The sequence below is a fragment of the Terrapene carolina genome, unplaced genomic scaffold (genome assembly GCF_002925995.2).
Source record: "Terrapene carolina triunguis isolate 2854851 unplaced genomic scaffold, T_m_triunguis-2.0 Scaffold165, whole genome shotgun sequence".
In the NCBI taxonomy this organism is placed as follows: domain Eukaryota; kingdom Metazoa; phylum Chordata; order Testudines; family Emydidae; genus Terrapene; species Terrapene triunguis.
Window position 1 is genome coordinate 1,851,601 of NW_020664516.1, and position 14,709 is coordinate 1,866,309.

Sequence of the window (14,709 nt, forward strand, 5' to 3'; positions counted from 1 at the left end):
TTCACACCTCATCAGGGCATGTATGGGACAAACCCAGCCCAGCCTCACAGGAACAAAGGACACTAGCTTAGACAGCAACAAAGGATCTGTTGGACTCTCGAGGGAGTCACCCCCCTTCCTCTGGTCAGTTTGGGACTGCGATGAGGTAATGCTCACCTGACCCGGGGGTGGGGGGGGTGGGCAAAGACAAGAGGGAAGAAAGGACATGATAAAAGGGAGAGACGTTTGCCAGGCTCTTCCTCTCTCTTCCACCTCCATCTACAGACATCACCACCACCAAGCGACTGAAGCGCTGATCAAAGGGGAGAGCCTGGCTGAAGGGCAACCAGGCAGCCTGTGGTGAGAAGCATCTAAGTTTGTATGGGCATTGAAAGTGTTAAGATCAGCTTAGAATGCGTTTTGCTTTTATTTCATTTGACCAAATCTGACTTGTTGTGCTTTGACTTATAATCACTTAAAATCTATCTTTTGTGGTTAATAAATCTGTCTGTTTATTCTACCTGAAGCAGTGCGTTTGGTTTGAAGTGTGTCAGAGACTCCCCTTGGGATAACAAGCCTGGTACATATCAATTTCTTTGTTAAATTGACGAGCTCATATAAGCTTTCAGCGTCCAGCGTCCATAACTGGACACTGCAAGATGGAGGTTTCTAGGATTGTGTCTGGGACCGGAGCTATTGGCTAGTGTCATTCGGTTGCACAAGCCAAGCAGCGGCTGGGCAAAAGTGCTCACTCACGTAGCTGGGAGCAGCTTACATGGCAGAGGGTGAACAGCCCAGGAGTGGGGTTCTCACAGCAGAGCAGGGTAAGACTGGCTCCCAGAGTCAAGGATTGGAGTGATCTAGCAGATCACCAGTCCAGATAACACCAGGGGAACGTCACAGTCAGGCTAAGTCAGTGGTTCCCAAACTGGGGTTTGCGAAATGTATCAGGGGGTTCTCTGAAAAAATTCTGTCATGGCGGACAGAGCCGTCCCTAGGAACCCCAGATGCGGGGGCTGGCAGCCCAAGCCCCGTGACCATGACTTCCTAGCAGAACAGGTTTAAGCTTTGTTGTAGTTGTGCGTTGTTTTCCTGGACTGCTCAAGACCCGAATGCTTGTGGGAGGAACTCTTTAATTAAGTTGGCGTCTTAAATATCTTCCTGCTGTTTCACGTCTGGTACTCCTTGATGAAACATGTAAGAGGCTTAATCGACGTGATATGAGCTACAAAATGAAATCTTGGAAGAGTATTGCCATTTTCATAATGTAATGAAATTAATACTGTATTGATAAATAATAATGTAATAATAAATAGTGTGTAATAAGCGTGTAAAAAAAAATTATTTCCAAGATCACTGCTTCTATAATTTATGCTCAGGTAAGGGAGAAAATCCCTGGAAATAGTCGTTTTTAGGAGGGGGTTTGTGAGATTTGATATTTTCGTGAAAGGGGTTCGCGGGTTGTTAAAGTTTGGGAACTACTGGGCTAGGTGATTGCAATGGTCCTTTCTGGTCTTGGCATCTATGAATCGATGAAACTGCTGATTTATAACTAAGTGCTTCTGTTCCCCTGCCCTCCCTCCAGCAAGACCCTTGATGGACATCTGGGTTAGCGCTGTCGGGGCCGGCTGTTTCTGCTGCCAGTGGACATGCTGCTGTCTCTCCTCCCGGAAATATTCCCCCCCGAACATTCCCATCCCCCACCCATGCACTCCCTCCCACCCCCCGCACCAGTCCCTGCACCCCTCACCTGCTCGCTGGCAGGGGGCAGTTTGTGCGGTTCTGCGGTCAGCACCACCAGGTCCTCCATGATGCCCTGCAGGTGAGTGATCTCTCCCAGCATGGTGATCTCTCCAGTCTGAGCAGCAGGAGGAGGAAGCATCAGCAGTCGGTGCCGTGGGAACCAGGGCTTCCCCTTCCCTTCCTGCCCTGCTTGGCTTCCTCCAAGTCAGCAGTGGCTTATGGGGCGTGTGTGAAACCCGCTCTGCCTGCCAGCTGGCTGGCCCTGACTGTTCTGCCAGCCCCCCAAGCAGAACGCCTGCAAGACCCAGCATCAGAGAGGTGGGGCAGCCAGAGGAGCTCATCAGCCCCTACTTGGCAAACCCCTGGCGAAGTAGAGAGAATCCGGATCCCAGCCCCACTCCACAAAGCCAAGGGAGGGGCGTTGATCTACATCAGTGGGGGATTTAACTGGAACCTGCCATTGCACCAGCCCCTGAGTGAAGTGGGACCAGCTGGCCTCCTGGGGAGAAGCAGGAGCACTGAGGGCTGTGCCTGGCAAATTCCCAGCCATTCCATGGAGCAACTGTCCTGTCCCCCGCCACAAGAACCCTCCTGGCAGCACAGCTCCATGAGATCCTCAACCTGGTTCCCTGTGACCTTTACCCTGGGGAGGGACTAATGTCAACCCCTCCTTGGCATTTCGCCTCGGAGCTCTGCAGCCGGGGACGGAGTTCTAGCCATCAGTCACCATACATCCAACACAGCCAGAATGTACTGTATGTTCTAATCTGTTACATGGGACAATAAAACTGATCAGTATCAGCCACTGCCATGTGTGGTTCCTGGCAATCAGAGAAAGGCCAGCACCTCGTACTGGGAGGGCACGTCTATCACCCACCGAGGAAATGCAGCCAGCTCGGGGGGAGAACAATGCCAGCAGCTGCCGTAATGGGGCCGGCAGCACCGCGCAGCAGCGTAGGGACAAGAAGGGAAAACAAGAACACGTCTGGTTCACGCTAAAGGCCCTGGGGAATTCTAGAGGGCAGGTTGTAACTAACTTCCCTATTCTTGTGAAACGTCTCCTAGCATCTTTAATGCCCCCCCATCCCAATTTTTCACACGTGCTAGCTGTTCACCCTAACCTTAGCTCACACCTCCCAACGGTCCCAGCTTTCACGGGACTCTCCCACTTTGATCCCCAAAGACCCTATCCTGGTTGAAGGGCAGTTTTCCCTGAGACCCCCATTTGAGGGTCCCCCCTAAACTGAGCAGCGCAGAGGGTCTGGCTTGGCTGCCTCTCCATCTCCCTCTACGGAGGGCAGGACAGGCCAAACCTGTGTGGCACCACATCCTGTTGGGAGGGATGCCGTAGAGACACAGAAGCCTGCCTCCTCGCGCCTCTAGGATGAGACTGCAGGTTCCTCCACGCTTGCGAGAGGGTTTGTTGCTGGGGAGACGGTTGGGGGCAGTGGGGAAGTGGCTGTTGAGGGATACAGAGCAGGAGCAGGAGCTGGTTGGCTTCTGGCTTGCTTGGCTGGTTGATTTGAAAACCAGCCCGCTGAGCTCTAACACACCCCTCCCCAGAAGGGCCTGGGGCAGCGGCACTTACCACCACTGGCTGCAAGAAGGTGATGAAGGTGCAGAAGCGGCCCCGCTCCTCAATGAGGGCCTTGCGGACAGCCTGCTTCTCAGTCTCTTCCATAAGGAGGTACATGTCATTGACGTCTTGGAGAGCACTGTCCAGCTGGGGCTGTAGGTCCCCCTTCCCTGCAAGGAGACAAGGACACGGAGACATCATCCCCTCTCCACTCACTGGTCCCAAACCTGCTGCCTTCCAGAGACTGTCCCTCTTCCATGCTCTGCTGCTGTGAAACTGAGGCAGGCAGTGGGGGACGTCAGCCCTGGGCAAAACACTGCAGAATTTCACCCGAGCAGCCGCCAGCACAGCATCTCGCAGAGCGTTTCGGGCGACTGCTACCGGACTGCTGACGATTACAGCCTCTGAGCTCCCCCGCTGCAGGCGGCCGCCATGCAGTCCCAGGCCCGCTGAACCCCCAGCGCCAGGTCACTTGGGGGGAAGTCCCTCGAGGACCGGAAAGTAACGTAACGCCAACAAGCCTCCTGCCAGCATGTCAAGGGCTCTCCTGAGACACAGCCTGCTGTGAGAACCCCCTCTGCTGGGATGCTCTGGGCTCCCTGAGGGATGCCACATCTGGCCACGTAAGGGGAACTGGCACAGAAAAAAGCCAGTGGCTGGCTTTGCTCAGGATCCCCACGGGGCAATACAGCTCTGGAGTCCTTCCCGAGGCCTACGGAGGAGGCCTTCTGCCCAAACCACGAGGCTGCGGGTTAGCTCCGGGGCTAATCGTCCACCACAACAGACACGACAGGCCATGTGCCATCTGCCCCAGGGAAGGACGTCGCTCAGCCTGTTCCTAGCTACAGTGCTATAAAAGACCCGCAGGACAGGGAAAGGTGCTCTCTCCATCTGCTGGGTTCAGAGATCTCCAGTCTCCGTGGGCCCCTCCACTGGCTTCTTTCTGTTGTGGATTCCACAGCAGAGGCAGCGGCTGACTAGAATCCCAGCTGCCTTCGCCAGCTCAGCGCTCTGAACCTCTCTCTGTGTGGGCCCCGGCAGGGGTCGGTCGAGCTGACCCAGAGGCTGGGTCATGCGGCAGAAAGCCCCATCCTCACCTGGGTGGTCTGGCCTCCACGTCAGGCTCCAGCCCTACCCAACCAACCCAGGGGTTTTGCTTCAGGATGGCAGATGCAGAGCCCTGCTTTGTCCAGCTGGACATCGCACCCGGACCAGTGTCATAACCTGGCACGCTGGCTCTCCTCCCAGCCCCCACCCCAGCCCTCCCCAGTCCATGTCAGTTTCACACTCACCTTGCAGGAGTTTCCCTTGCTGGATCCCTCCCCATCCCCCCCAACATCACATTTAACAACATGAGTCTAAATTCATCCCTGGGGCAGCCCCACCAAAGCCCTGGAGTTGCACCGGGGAGGAATTTGCTCGTCTTGTGGCTGGAGGAAGGCCCAAGCCAGTGGACTATGGAGAGCTGAGAGGTTTGGGTGAATCAGTTCGTCCAACGGGGGCAGAATGTGACCCATGCAGTGGGCGCAGGAGTGCCCAGGCGTTAGTCCAGGGTGGGAAGATGAAACACACATGCATGGACAGAGCAAGCAAAGCGAAGAGGAGCCGAGGAGTGAGCGCTTTAGGTTGGCGGGGCCCCCAGCTTCCCTGCTTAGGGGCCACGGTGCCACCTGCATGAAACAGAGCAGATGGCATCTCCCCCAGCTTCACTCTGTCGGGGCAGCCTGTGGAAATGACCGACCCCAGCTCAAAGGCCTGATCCAAGCAGGCCAGGCTGAGCACTGGACGTGGGGCTCCCTCCTGCGCATGGGATCCCCCAGTCCCTGATGTGAGGGGGCCCAGGGCGGCGTTGGGGACATGAGGATATGAACTCCATGGAGTTCCAACAAGCCACCGCCCCCCAGCAATTCCCATGCAGAGAAGGTAAAGCCGGACGACCGAGAGGCTTGGCAGGCAGAAAGGCCAGGGGAAAGGAGGAGAAAGATGGTGACACGAGGAGTTCCCAGGATGACAGTCAAGAGGCTAATCAGGCCAGGAGGTGGAGAGACCCAAACTTGCGGTGGATGAGTGCTGAGACCGCGCTGCACAAAGGGGTACCAGGCAGCAGGCTGAGTGCCAGAGAGGGCTGCCTGGGCACAGGAGAGAGGGTCCGAATCAGCCCCCTGGCCCAGTCTGTGGCAGTTTGGAATCTGGACCTGGATCCCCGTCTGAATTTCCTATCTGGCCAGCCCCAAAGCCCAGAGCCAAGCCGCGGGAACGTGGGCACAATGCCCGGAGTGAAGAGCTGGCCTGGGCAGTGGGAGTGGGGATCCCGGAACAGACCCCTGGCTGGGAGTTCTCTGACACACAACGGTTCAGAGACAGGCCAGCGGGAGGGACTCACAAGCCAGTCCAGCTGGCACAAGCACCACAGCTCAGGTGTCACTGGAAGGGTTACTCCGGGAAAACTCCTGCCTCCTAGACATCAAAAGCCCAGCGAGGGGGGAGGAGGCAGCAATCAGAGACCCTGCTAGTGGGCAGCAGGCACCAGAGACAGAGACAGATGGGAGCTGGAGTGCAGAGCAAGGGGAAATGGCTTCCCACAGGCCCAACTGGGGCTGGAAATCCGTGTCACTCTCCAGGAGGGATCTGGGCCTCCGGCAGGGAAATCTCAGCATTCACCACATGGCTTACAGCATGCGAACCCTGAAGGAACAGGGCAGAGAGAGAGAGAAAGAGGAGAAAGCCGGGGCGGGAGGGCTGGATATGAAACCCATGCTTGCTGGGTGTAGATGGGGGCTCTGACCCCCTAGAGGGGCTGCCGTATCCTCGCGTTTCCAATGCGCCACAGGGACGTCAGGCCTGCTCAGCTGGCAGAGGGACGTACCCGCGGATGGGGCTGTAGCCAGCACAGGGGCAGGACTCCAGAGGCTGGGGCATGCGGGGGACCTTGCTCTCTGTGAGCGCTGTTCCTCGCCTGCACACGAGCGGGGCACTTCCTCCCCGCAGCCTTTGGGGGTGGAGACGGGGATTCCCCGAGATCTCTCAGCTAGAACCCAGGCATGGCACCATTGCAGCTGATAGCACATGGGGGGCAGAACAAGCTCAGCACGGCGGAGGTGCCACAGGACAGAAGGGGGCACCCCGCTGCCCGGGAACCAGAGCTGAACGCCTGGGCCACCCCCGGACGAGACTCTGGAGCAAGCGCACGGCACGTGCCTTGCTGCAGCCACCCATATGGGGCGAAGCTAGCCTGGCCTGGAGCTCCATGCCCACCCACAGCGAGGGGGCACCGGCCCAGAAAGGCAGGCAGGCAGGGAAGGCCTGGACCAGTGCAGTCTGACTCGGGTTAGTTTCATTTTGAGCTCAGGCAGAGGGGAGACCGAGATAAATGAAGCGCAGGTCACAAGGGAGGGCTGGGGGAGCAGGATGGAGCTGGCTCGCACCGATTGACTTACCAAGTAGCTCTACAGGAGGAAGGATGTGGAAGGGAGGAAAGAGGAGAGAGAGAGACAGAGAGAGAATGTGTGAAAGACAGGCTGATGTACGGACACTCTGCCCCCTCCACCCCCCCAGGGCCGGCAGGTCAGTCACCCTCTTCCCACACATGGCTCAGACACGTGTGGGCCCCCTGCATGCCCCCATCCTGCGTGGGGCGGGGTGTTAACTCCTTGTGTGTTGGGTTGGAGCGTGAGGAATTGAAGGGAGCTGGGGGGAGTGGCTGGACTGTGTGATCCACCCCCACCCCTGGGTGCCTGGGGATAAGGGCAGTCGGACAAAGGGAGGGTTCCCTGCAGGGAGCCTTTGGAGAGGGTATTTTAGGGGCGCTGTTTGTTCTTATCATTGCAGTAAGGCCACAGGCCCCAACTGGGGGTCGGCGCCCCATGGGGTCCCCGTCTCCACCGAGCCTGCGTACCACTGATCTGCTATCGAACCCTGTGCTGAGCAATGCTCTGTCATGCCCAAAATTCTTCTGACAACGTCCTCATGCAGTGCCCTGCGAGTGCCTGGCTGGGACTCCGCAGCCTGAACTTCCTCGCACACAGTGCTCATTGGTGCCAGCCGGATCCCCAGTGCCTGAGCCGCCTCCGCTCCCTGCCCTTCTCGGCCCACCTGGAACCCTCCCAGCGCAGCCTGCTCCCCATGGCCATCTCCACCGCAGGAGTCCTCAGAGACTGCTGGGGTCATGGCCACAGGGCGCGGTGAATGCAGCAGGCTTGTTCACCCACTGAACCTTGTCACTGAGCCCCACAAACCCCCCGAGATGGATCCCGACTGTCAGCATCAAAGCCATCTTCCCAACACCTAGAGGTGAAGAACTAGGCTGGTCTGCTATCCTCTGCCCCAGGAGCACAAATGGCGGCAGCATTTGTTAATTAAACCTCCCCACTGCCCTGTGAGCTACAACAGAATGCAGCCAACTCTGGGGCGGAGCAGACTGGCTGCTTCACAGCACACATACCGTGACCCTGGGGGCAGGAGGGGGAAGAAGAATCCTGGTCCCAGCTCAAGCTGCGGAGGGAACCGAGGGAGGCAGAGCTGGAACGTGGCTAGCAGGAGGAGGAGCTCGCTTGTACGCTCAACCCTGAGCCAGGATGCCCAGGTGGCACTGGGGTCTCTGTCCTGCCTTGGAGGGGAGACCGTGAACATGGGTCCTGACTACTTCCTCCCCATCAGAGCCCCCGGCCTCAGGGAAGGTCTCAAGTCGAAGGCAGCACAGTGACCCCTAGAGCCATGGGGCACCAGGGCCTCTCCAGCCACACCTGACCCAGCCCAGCCTTGCTTGGGTGTGAAAGCAGATGAGACCCCCACAAGGGGGCAGGCCCATAGCTCATGGGGGGGCAAGCTGCCCTCCCTGGCATGCGCACTGGGGGGTCAGGCAGGGCTCTTACCTTTGCGGGCCTTCTTCTGCAGCTTCAGCGTGTCAGAGGATTTCTTCTTTATCTCGTGGCGGGCTCGCTTGTACTCTGAGGACACAGAACAGACCAGGAGATGTGTCATGGCCGCCAGGCAGGGACACCAGCCCCCTCCGCCCAGCCGGCCCACGATTCCTCCTGCCCCGACCCAGGACACTCCCCTAACCCACCTCTCCCAGGCACAGCGTGGGGTCCCCCCTCCCCTCCCCGGCACGGCGTGGTCCCCCCTCCCCCGTTGCTACATGGGCCCCACCTCGAGCTCCTCCCCCCATTGCAGCATAGTTTCCCCCATGCCCCTCCCCTCCAGTCTGGTCCCCCTGAAGCTCTCCTCCCAGGGTGCAGTCTGCCTCCCCCCCACGGCCGGCCTTGCGCAGGGAGGCACTATGCTCAGTGGAGGGTATGACACATTGCCCCACGGCCCCCACCTCCCTGAGCACAGGACATTCCCCGCCCCTGTTACTGCAGCTTCCTGCCCCCGCCCCCCTCCTCAGATAGACAGCGAGCCCCACCCCCGGGCCTAGCGTGTTCCTCCCCCGGGTACCGGCATTAGGGATGTAAATACCGTTTTAAAAGTTAACCATTTAAACGATTAAAATAGGTCGTTTAAATGGCTAACTGGTTCAATGGCTGGGGCCGATCCTGCCAGGGCCGGTGCGGCTGAGCCCGCTCTGGCTGGCGAGCCCGGGGTTAACGGTTAAGGGGGGTTAACCTTTTACATCCCTAACAGGCATCCCCCCCACTTCCTGTTCAGGGCTCTGCTGCCCCCCCCCGCTCCCTCAGGCACTGCGCGTTCTCCCCCATCCCCTAGGGACAGCGTCCCCCAGTGGATAGGACGTACCCCCTCCCCCCGGGCACAGTGCACCACCCCTGGTGGATAGGACGTGCCCCCTCCCCCCCGGGCACAGTGCATTCCCCCCGGTGGATAGGACGTGCCCCCTCCCCCCGGGCACAGTGCATCCCCCGGTGGATAGGGCATGCCCCCCACTATCCCCTGGAGAATAGCCAATCCCCCCGCCTGTCACCTGGGCTTTACCTTTCGCATGGTCCTTGTCCAGTTGGTTGGCCGTTTTCTTCCAGTCCTCAATCCTGTCCTGCAGGGGGTTGACGAGACTCTCCATCAGGGCGCTGCGCCAAGGAGACACCAGAGCGAGCCCGGTTAAAGAGGCCGCTGGGAACGAGGTGGCTAAAATACCTTTGCAGACCCGGGCGCTGGCCTTGCAGTGCTGAGCAGGGCAGCCCCTAAACACCTTTACAGATGGGGCCCAAGTCACCTCAGAAATGCGGAGCTCCCAGCTGCACCCAAGGACTGTACTGGGGGCTCAGCACCGCCCTGGATCAGGCCCTGGGCGGGACAAAGCTGTCTGGGTGCCTGTCGCAGTGTGAAGAGACTTACTGCCACTTCCTTCATCCTTAGGGCGGGGAGGCTGCAGCTGGGAAACTCGTGTCACCGGTGCCCAGCAGACTTACTTGGTGAACTGCCTCAGCTTGGCCTCGATGCTGCGGTGCCGCATGCACATCCGGGTCAGTGCCGAGCCGATGTCTCTTGTGGCTCCTGCAGGGAGAGAAAAGCCCTGTCATCGGAGCATCGTCACTGAACCACAGCGCAGCCCCTTGCACCTGGGCACCAGCCTGGCTCTATGGCTGCAAGCCGGGGGGCAGCACGTGCACCCAGGGGAAAGTGCTACAGCCACAGTCCGTTCCTGTGGGGAGGGGACAACAGAGTCCAGAGCAGGATTTCCATGTGGCTGGCCCAAGTGCGGCACGACCAAGGCAGATTCTGTATCCGCGAAAAGAACAGGAGTCCTTGTGGCACCTGAGAGACTAACACATTGATTGGAGCATAAGCTTTCGTGGGCTACAGCTCACTTCATCGGATGCATAGAATGGAACATATAGTGAGGAGATATATACACATACAGAGAGCATGAAAAGGTGGGAGTTCCCCTACCAACTGGAAGAGGCTAATTAATTAAGATGAGCTATTATCAGCAGGAGAAAAAAAACTTTTGTAGTGATAATCAAGAAGGCCCATTTCAGACAGTTGACAAGAAGGTGTGAGGATACTTAACATGGGGAAATAGATTCAATGTGTGTAATGGCTCAGCCATTCCCAGGCTCTATTCAAGCCTAAATTGATGGTATCTAGTTGAGCAGTTTCTCGTTGGAGTCTGTTTTTGAAGCTTTTCTGTTGCAAAATTGCCACCTTTAAGTCTGTCACTGAGTGGCCAGAGAGGTTGAAGTGTTCTCCCACTGGTTTTTGAATGTTATGATTCCTGATGTCAGATTTGTGTCCATTTATTCTTTTGCGTAGTCTCTAAGGTGCCACAAGTACTCCTGTTCTTTTTGCGGATCAAGGCAGAGTGCACTACCCTGTTTCCCCGAAAATAAGACATCCCCCGAAAATAAGACCTACTTCCAGTTTTGCCTCTCGCTGTAATATAAGGCATCCCCCGAAAATAAGACCTCCCCATAATAAGGCCACCCCGGAATATAAGGCCGCCGCCAGGACAAGAAAAATAAGACCTCCCCTGAAAATAAGACCTAGCGCATCTTTGGGAGCAAAAATTAATATAAGACACTGTCTTATTTTCGGGGAAACACGGTAGAGTCAGATGGGAATCGGGGGGGGGGAATACAAGTACCGGAGCTGGATTTTCCTTTCCAGCTGGAAGAGACTCGGTGCAGGGACACCCCCACCCCCCCCGAATTGGGCTGTCCAGCTGCAGAGCTCTCTGGGTGCAGCCCCGCTTTGCTGAATCAGCGCACAGGACACACATCATACAAAAGCAGCAGGGAGGCTCTGGCTTTGCGGGGTTTAGTGACTAAGGCCATGGGCTGCGCTGGGCGCACCCTGACACTTGAGTCCAGAACCCATTCCATTCTCACGGTAGCCTTCACTGGCAACGCCCCTGAAATCTGCTGCAAAGAGCCTGGCATTCAGGGGCTGGGGCACAGGAGGAGGATCAGGCCAGTCTCACCTGCTCCCTACTGTAAGCCAGTCATGAGAGGATGTAGGATTTGCTACATGTAGGATTTGCTACATGGCAAATCCTACATAGCCATGTAGGATTTGCTACATGGCAAATCCTCTCATGTAGCCATGTCAGGAACCAACCCCCTGACTCGGGTAGGAGGTCTCCAGAGCCTCAAAACCCGTGGGGAGCTGATGGCTGAGCCCACCGGGGCACTGGTGTCATGGGGATGGATGGCTTTACTCCAGGGATAGATTTGGCCCAGGGAGTCTATCTTGCTTTATCCCAGCCTTCCTCACCAGAGAGCCCCGCTCATGGCCACCAGGGGGCAGCCCAGGCCCGGAGATGGCTGGCAGCCCGCCCCCCAGCATCCAGCATCCGCAACTCCAGGCAGAGACCGTGAGAACAGGCGAGGAGAGCGACCTGCCTCTCAGGCTGGCAGAGACTGCTGGGGGAGCGGGAGGCTGTTCCGGGGCTCGCGGCCTGGGAAGGAGCTGGGACTGGGGGGGCAATGTGATCTCAAGCTGCTCTCCAATCCAGAGCTGTGCAGGGAAGGCCTCCCCCACTCAGCCTCAGGGACGGGGCAGGCACCGGGGGCAAGGGGCTCCCACTTCTCCTCGTGCACCCAGCTCGGAGAGCTGAAGTGCCCCAGCAATTGGGGGTTAAACCCCTGCTTGATTCCCCATCCCCAAGTCTCTGGCCCACTCCGTGGGGGGGAGGGGGTGCTCAACAGCGGGGAGGGGGCCAATCCCATTCACACCCAGGGCACTGCTGGGGTCTGACACAGGCTTTAGAGACCCTCACAGGCCTAGCCCATGATTCCTGCCAGCAGCCCAGTCCCTCCTCAGCTGCTCTGTGCCCGAGCCTCAGGCCTGCTCCCAAGTCCAGCTGTACAGGGGAAAGGCCCATCTCCCTTCCCGCAGCAGGAGACACCCCCCCCACACACACAGATCCCCCCTCCCCCACACACTGACCTCCCCCTCCCCCCCACACACACTGACCCACCAGGGAATCAGCATCTCCCCCTTGAACTCTTCTGGCCAGTGCCTCCCTGTCCCCAGCCAGACTCTGCCTCCTGGGGGCCTTTGCTCCTTCGAGCCAGGTTCAATGGCGCTGCCTCAGCACAGGGGACTGGACAAGCTGACCTCAGGTCCCGTCCAGCCTGACATTTCTATGATTCTGGCATCAATTCCTAGCCACCACTGCTGTGCTTCACCCCACATCCACCCAGGCCTTTCCAGCCGACCAGACTCAGATACTCATGCTCCAAAACAGGCCCCTTCCTGCTCCTGGAAACGCACCGGCAGGTAGGAGCAGTATCGGGCCTATGGCACACCGCTGACCAGTCTCCAGTAAAGGGCAGCGTCACCCAGCCCATCGCATCGTAGCACATTGTCTTTTCTAAACAAAACCTCTCACCAGGGCACGTTCATCCCCAAGCACACCGTGCGCATGCTCCTTCCCTGGCTGGAGCCCTTCCCCCCCCACTCCCCCTGAATCTTGGTTTGCCATCCCCCCGCTGGCCTGCATCTAACTGGACTGTGGGCTTGTGTGCAAAGCACCTCTGGCACTCCATAAATAATCACACTCCCAGCTCCTGCTCCCCATTGCCCGAGCCACCAATCCTGTCCCAGTTAGTGCCGCTGAAACAACCCGCTGCCTGCGAGCCAAGGCTGGCTGCGGCTACGGGCCATTCAGCCTGGCCCTTTTCCCTTGGGAATGTCCCCCCAACAGGTGCTTTATCCCTGACATTCTACCGCGGGGGGAGGTGTGCGTGGTGGGGGGAGGCGGGAGCCACACCAAGAACTCATCCCCCAGCTGCAGCGGGAGGTGGAACAATGAGTTGCAATACACAGATCTAGCAAAGGGTCGGGCAGGCCCCAGCGAGGCAGAGAGACGCACAGGAGAGAAACATGGCTGCTTAGATCCGGGGGAGAGAGAGTTTGGAGTGTGGGCCTTTCCTTGCTATGGGACAGCTAGGGTGTGGGTCCCCCTAGGCCTGGGGGTTGGGTGGGTAGCACGGGTCCCCCTGCTCTTCCCCATCCTCAATCAATTCAGCAGCAGGCACCGGGCTGCCAACAAAACTGAAAACCCTAGCCCCGCCCCTTCCCCGAGGCCCCGCCCCATCCCACCCCTTCCCTGAGTCCACACCCCTGCTCACTACATTTCCCCCTCCCTCGGTGGCTCACTCTCCCCCACCCTCACTCACTTTCACTGGGCTGAGGCAGGGGCTTGGGGTGTGGGAGGGGGTAAAGGTTCTGGCTGGGGGTGCAGGCTCAGGGTGGGGCTGGGGATGAGGGGTTTGGGGTGCAGGAGGGGGCTCCAGGCTGGGGCCAAGGGATTCGGCGTGTGGGAGGGGGCTGTGGGTTAAGGCAGGGAGTTGGGGTGTGGGAGGGGGCTCTGGGCTGGGGCAGGGGTTTGGGGTGCAGGGGGGTGAGGGCTCTGGGATGGGGCCGGGGATGAGGGGTTTGGGGCGCAGCCGGACCTGCTGGTCGCTTCTGCGGGTCAGCGTGGTGCCAGGGCAGGTAGGGACTAGCCTGCCTTAGCGCTGCAGCACTGCAGACCGCACTTTTAACGGCCTGGTCGGCGGTGCTGACCGGAGCCGCCAGGGCCCCTTTTCGACCGGCTGTTCCAGTCGAAAACCGGACACCTGGTCATCATGGGCAGTGGGAGCCGCAGCACCACCTGTGAACAGCAGCTCATTGACTCTAACCCATGGCCCCTGCTCCTCCCCCTCCTCCCCCTGCCAGAGCAGGCACCCTGGACAGAGGCCCCACGGTTCTGTTCCCACCTGGGCAAGGGAACGTGGCCTCGGAGTCAGAGCACAGGATCGGGAATCACAGTTCTGGGGTTATACCCCAGTGTAACAAGGAACTACGGACTAGTAGCTAGAGCAGATGACTAGGCGTCAGAACTCCTGGGGTCTGTTCCCCCCCCGGAAGGCAGTCTTGTCTAGTGGTTAGAGCAGGGGACTGGGAGTCAGAACGCCTAGGTTCTCTCTCTGTCACCTCGCCTCACTTTCCTCCCCCTGGCAAGGGGATAATAACCACTACTTCCCAGGGAGCTGCTCAAAGGACAAAGCATTGTTTTCCACCCTCCACGGCTCTGTGGGGTACAGCTCCAGTGGCCGTGGAAGCAGACCGCCTCCCCTCACCCCATGCCCTCCCTCCCCACCACGCAGGTTTGCCTTCTGCTGTGAGAAACGGTCCAGCGACCCTCCCCCACCCCCAGCTATGGGCCACGTTGCCCCCTTTCCTTTTGCTGCTGGTCGTCACTGTCACCTGCTGTGCCGCTGCACTGAGGGGGCAGGCTGGGTGAACTCATTTCCTTCGCTCTTCCCACAGCTCATCGCCCGCCTCAGCTCCACAGCCAGGTCAGGCAAGAATTCATTTCCGCTGGCTCCCCCTCCCCCCACCCAAGAGCATCGCCTTGTCCAGCTGCTCCTAACTCAACTGCCCACGGGTAACCCCCAACTCCTCTCTCCTGCGCGGAACAGGAGGGTACCAGCCCCCAGTTCCCTGCTGCCCCACACCGGACAGGAGGG

At 58.8% G+C, this 14,709-nt stretch overlaps 1 protein-coding gene across 5 annotated transcripts in view; it reads right to left on the reverse strand.

The window, feature by feature from the left end:
• The window catches only part of LOC112119562 (protein MTSS 2), an 86,088-nt gene that overhangs the window by 21,528 nt on the left and 49,851 nt on the right, over nt 1-14,709 (reverse strand). For 4 of the 5 annotated variants that reach the window (XM_026653835.1, XM_026653834.1, XM_026653833.1 and 1 more), the window contains 6 exons: nt 9,661-9,745; nt 9,227-9,318; nt 8,170-8,244; nt 6,736-6,744; nt 3,311-3,468; nt 1,730-1,837 (listed from right to left, as the gene is read on the reverse strand). In XM_026653835.1, coding sequence (XP_026509620.1) covers nt 1,730-1,837; nt 3,311-3,468; nt 6,736-6,744; nt 8,170-8,244; nt 9,227-9,318; nt 9,661-9,745 — 527 coding nt within the window. The remainder of the gene's footprint in view (nt 1-1,729; nt 1,838-3,310; nt 3,469-6,735; nt 6,745-8,169; nt 8,245-9,226; nt 9,319-9,660; nt 9,746-14,709) is intronic. The other variant, XM_026653832.1, reaches the window with a different exon arrangement.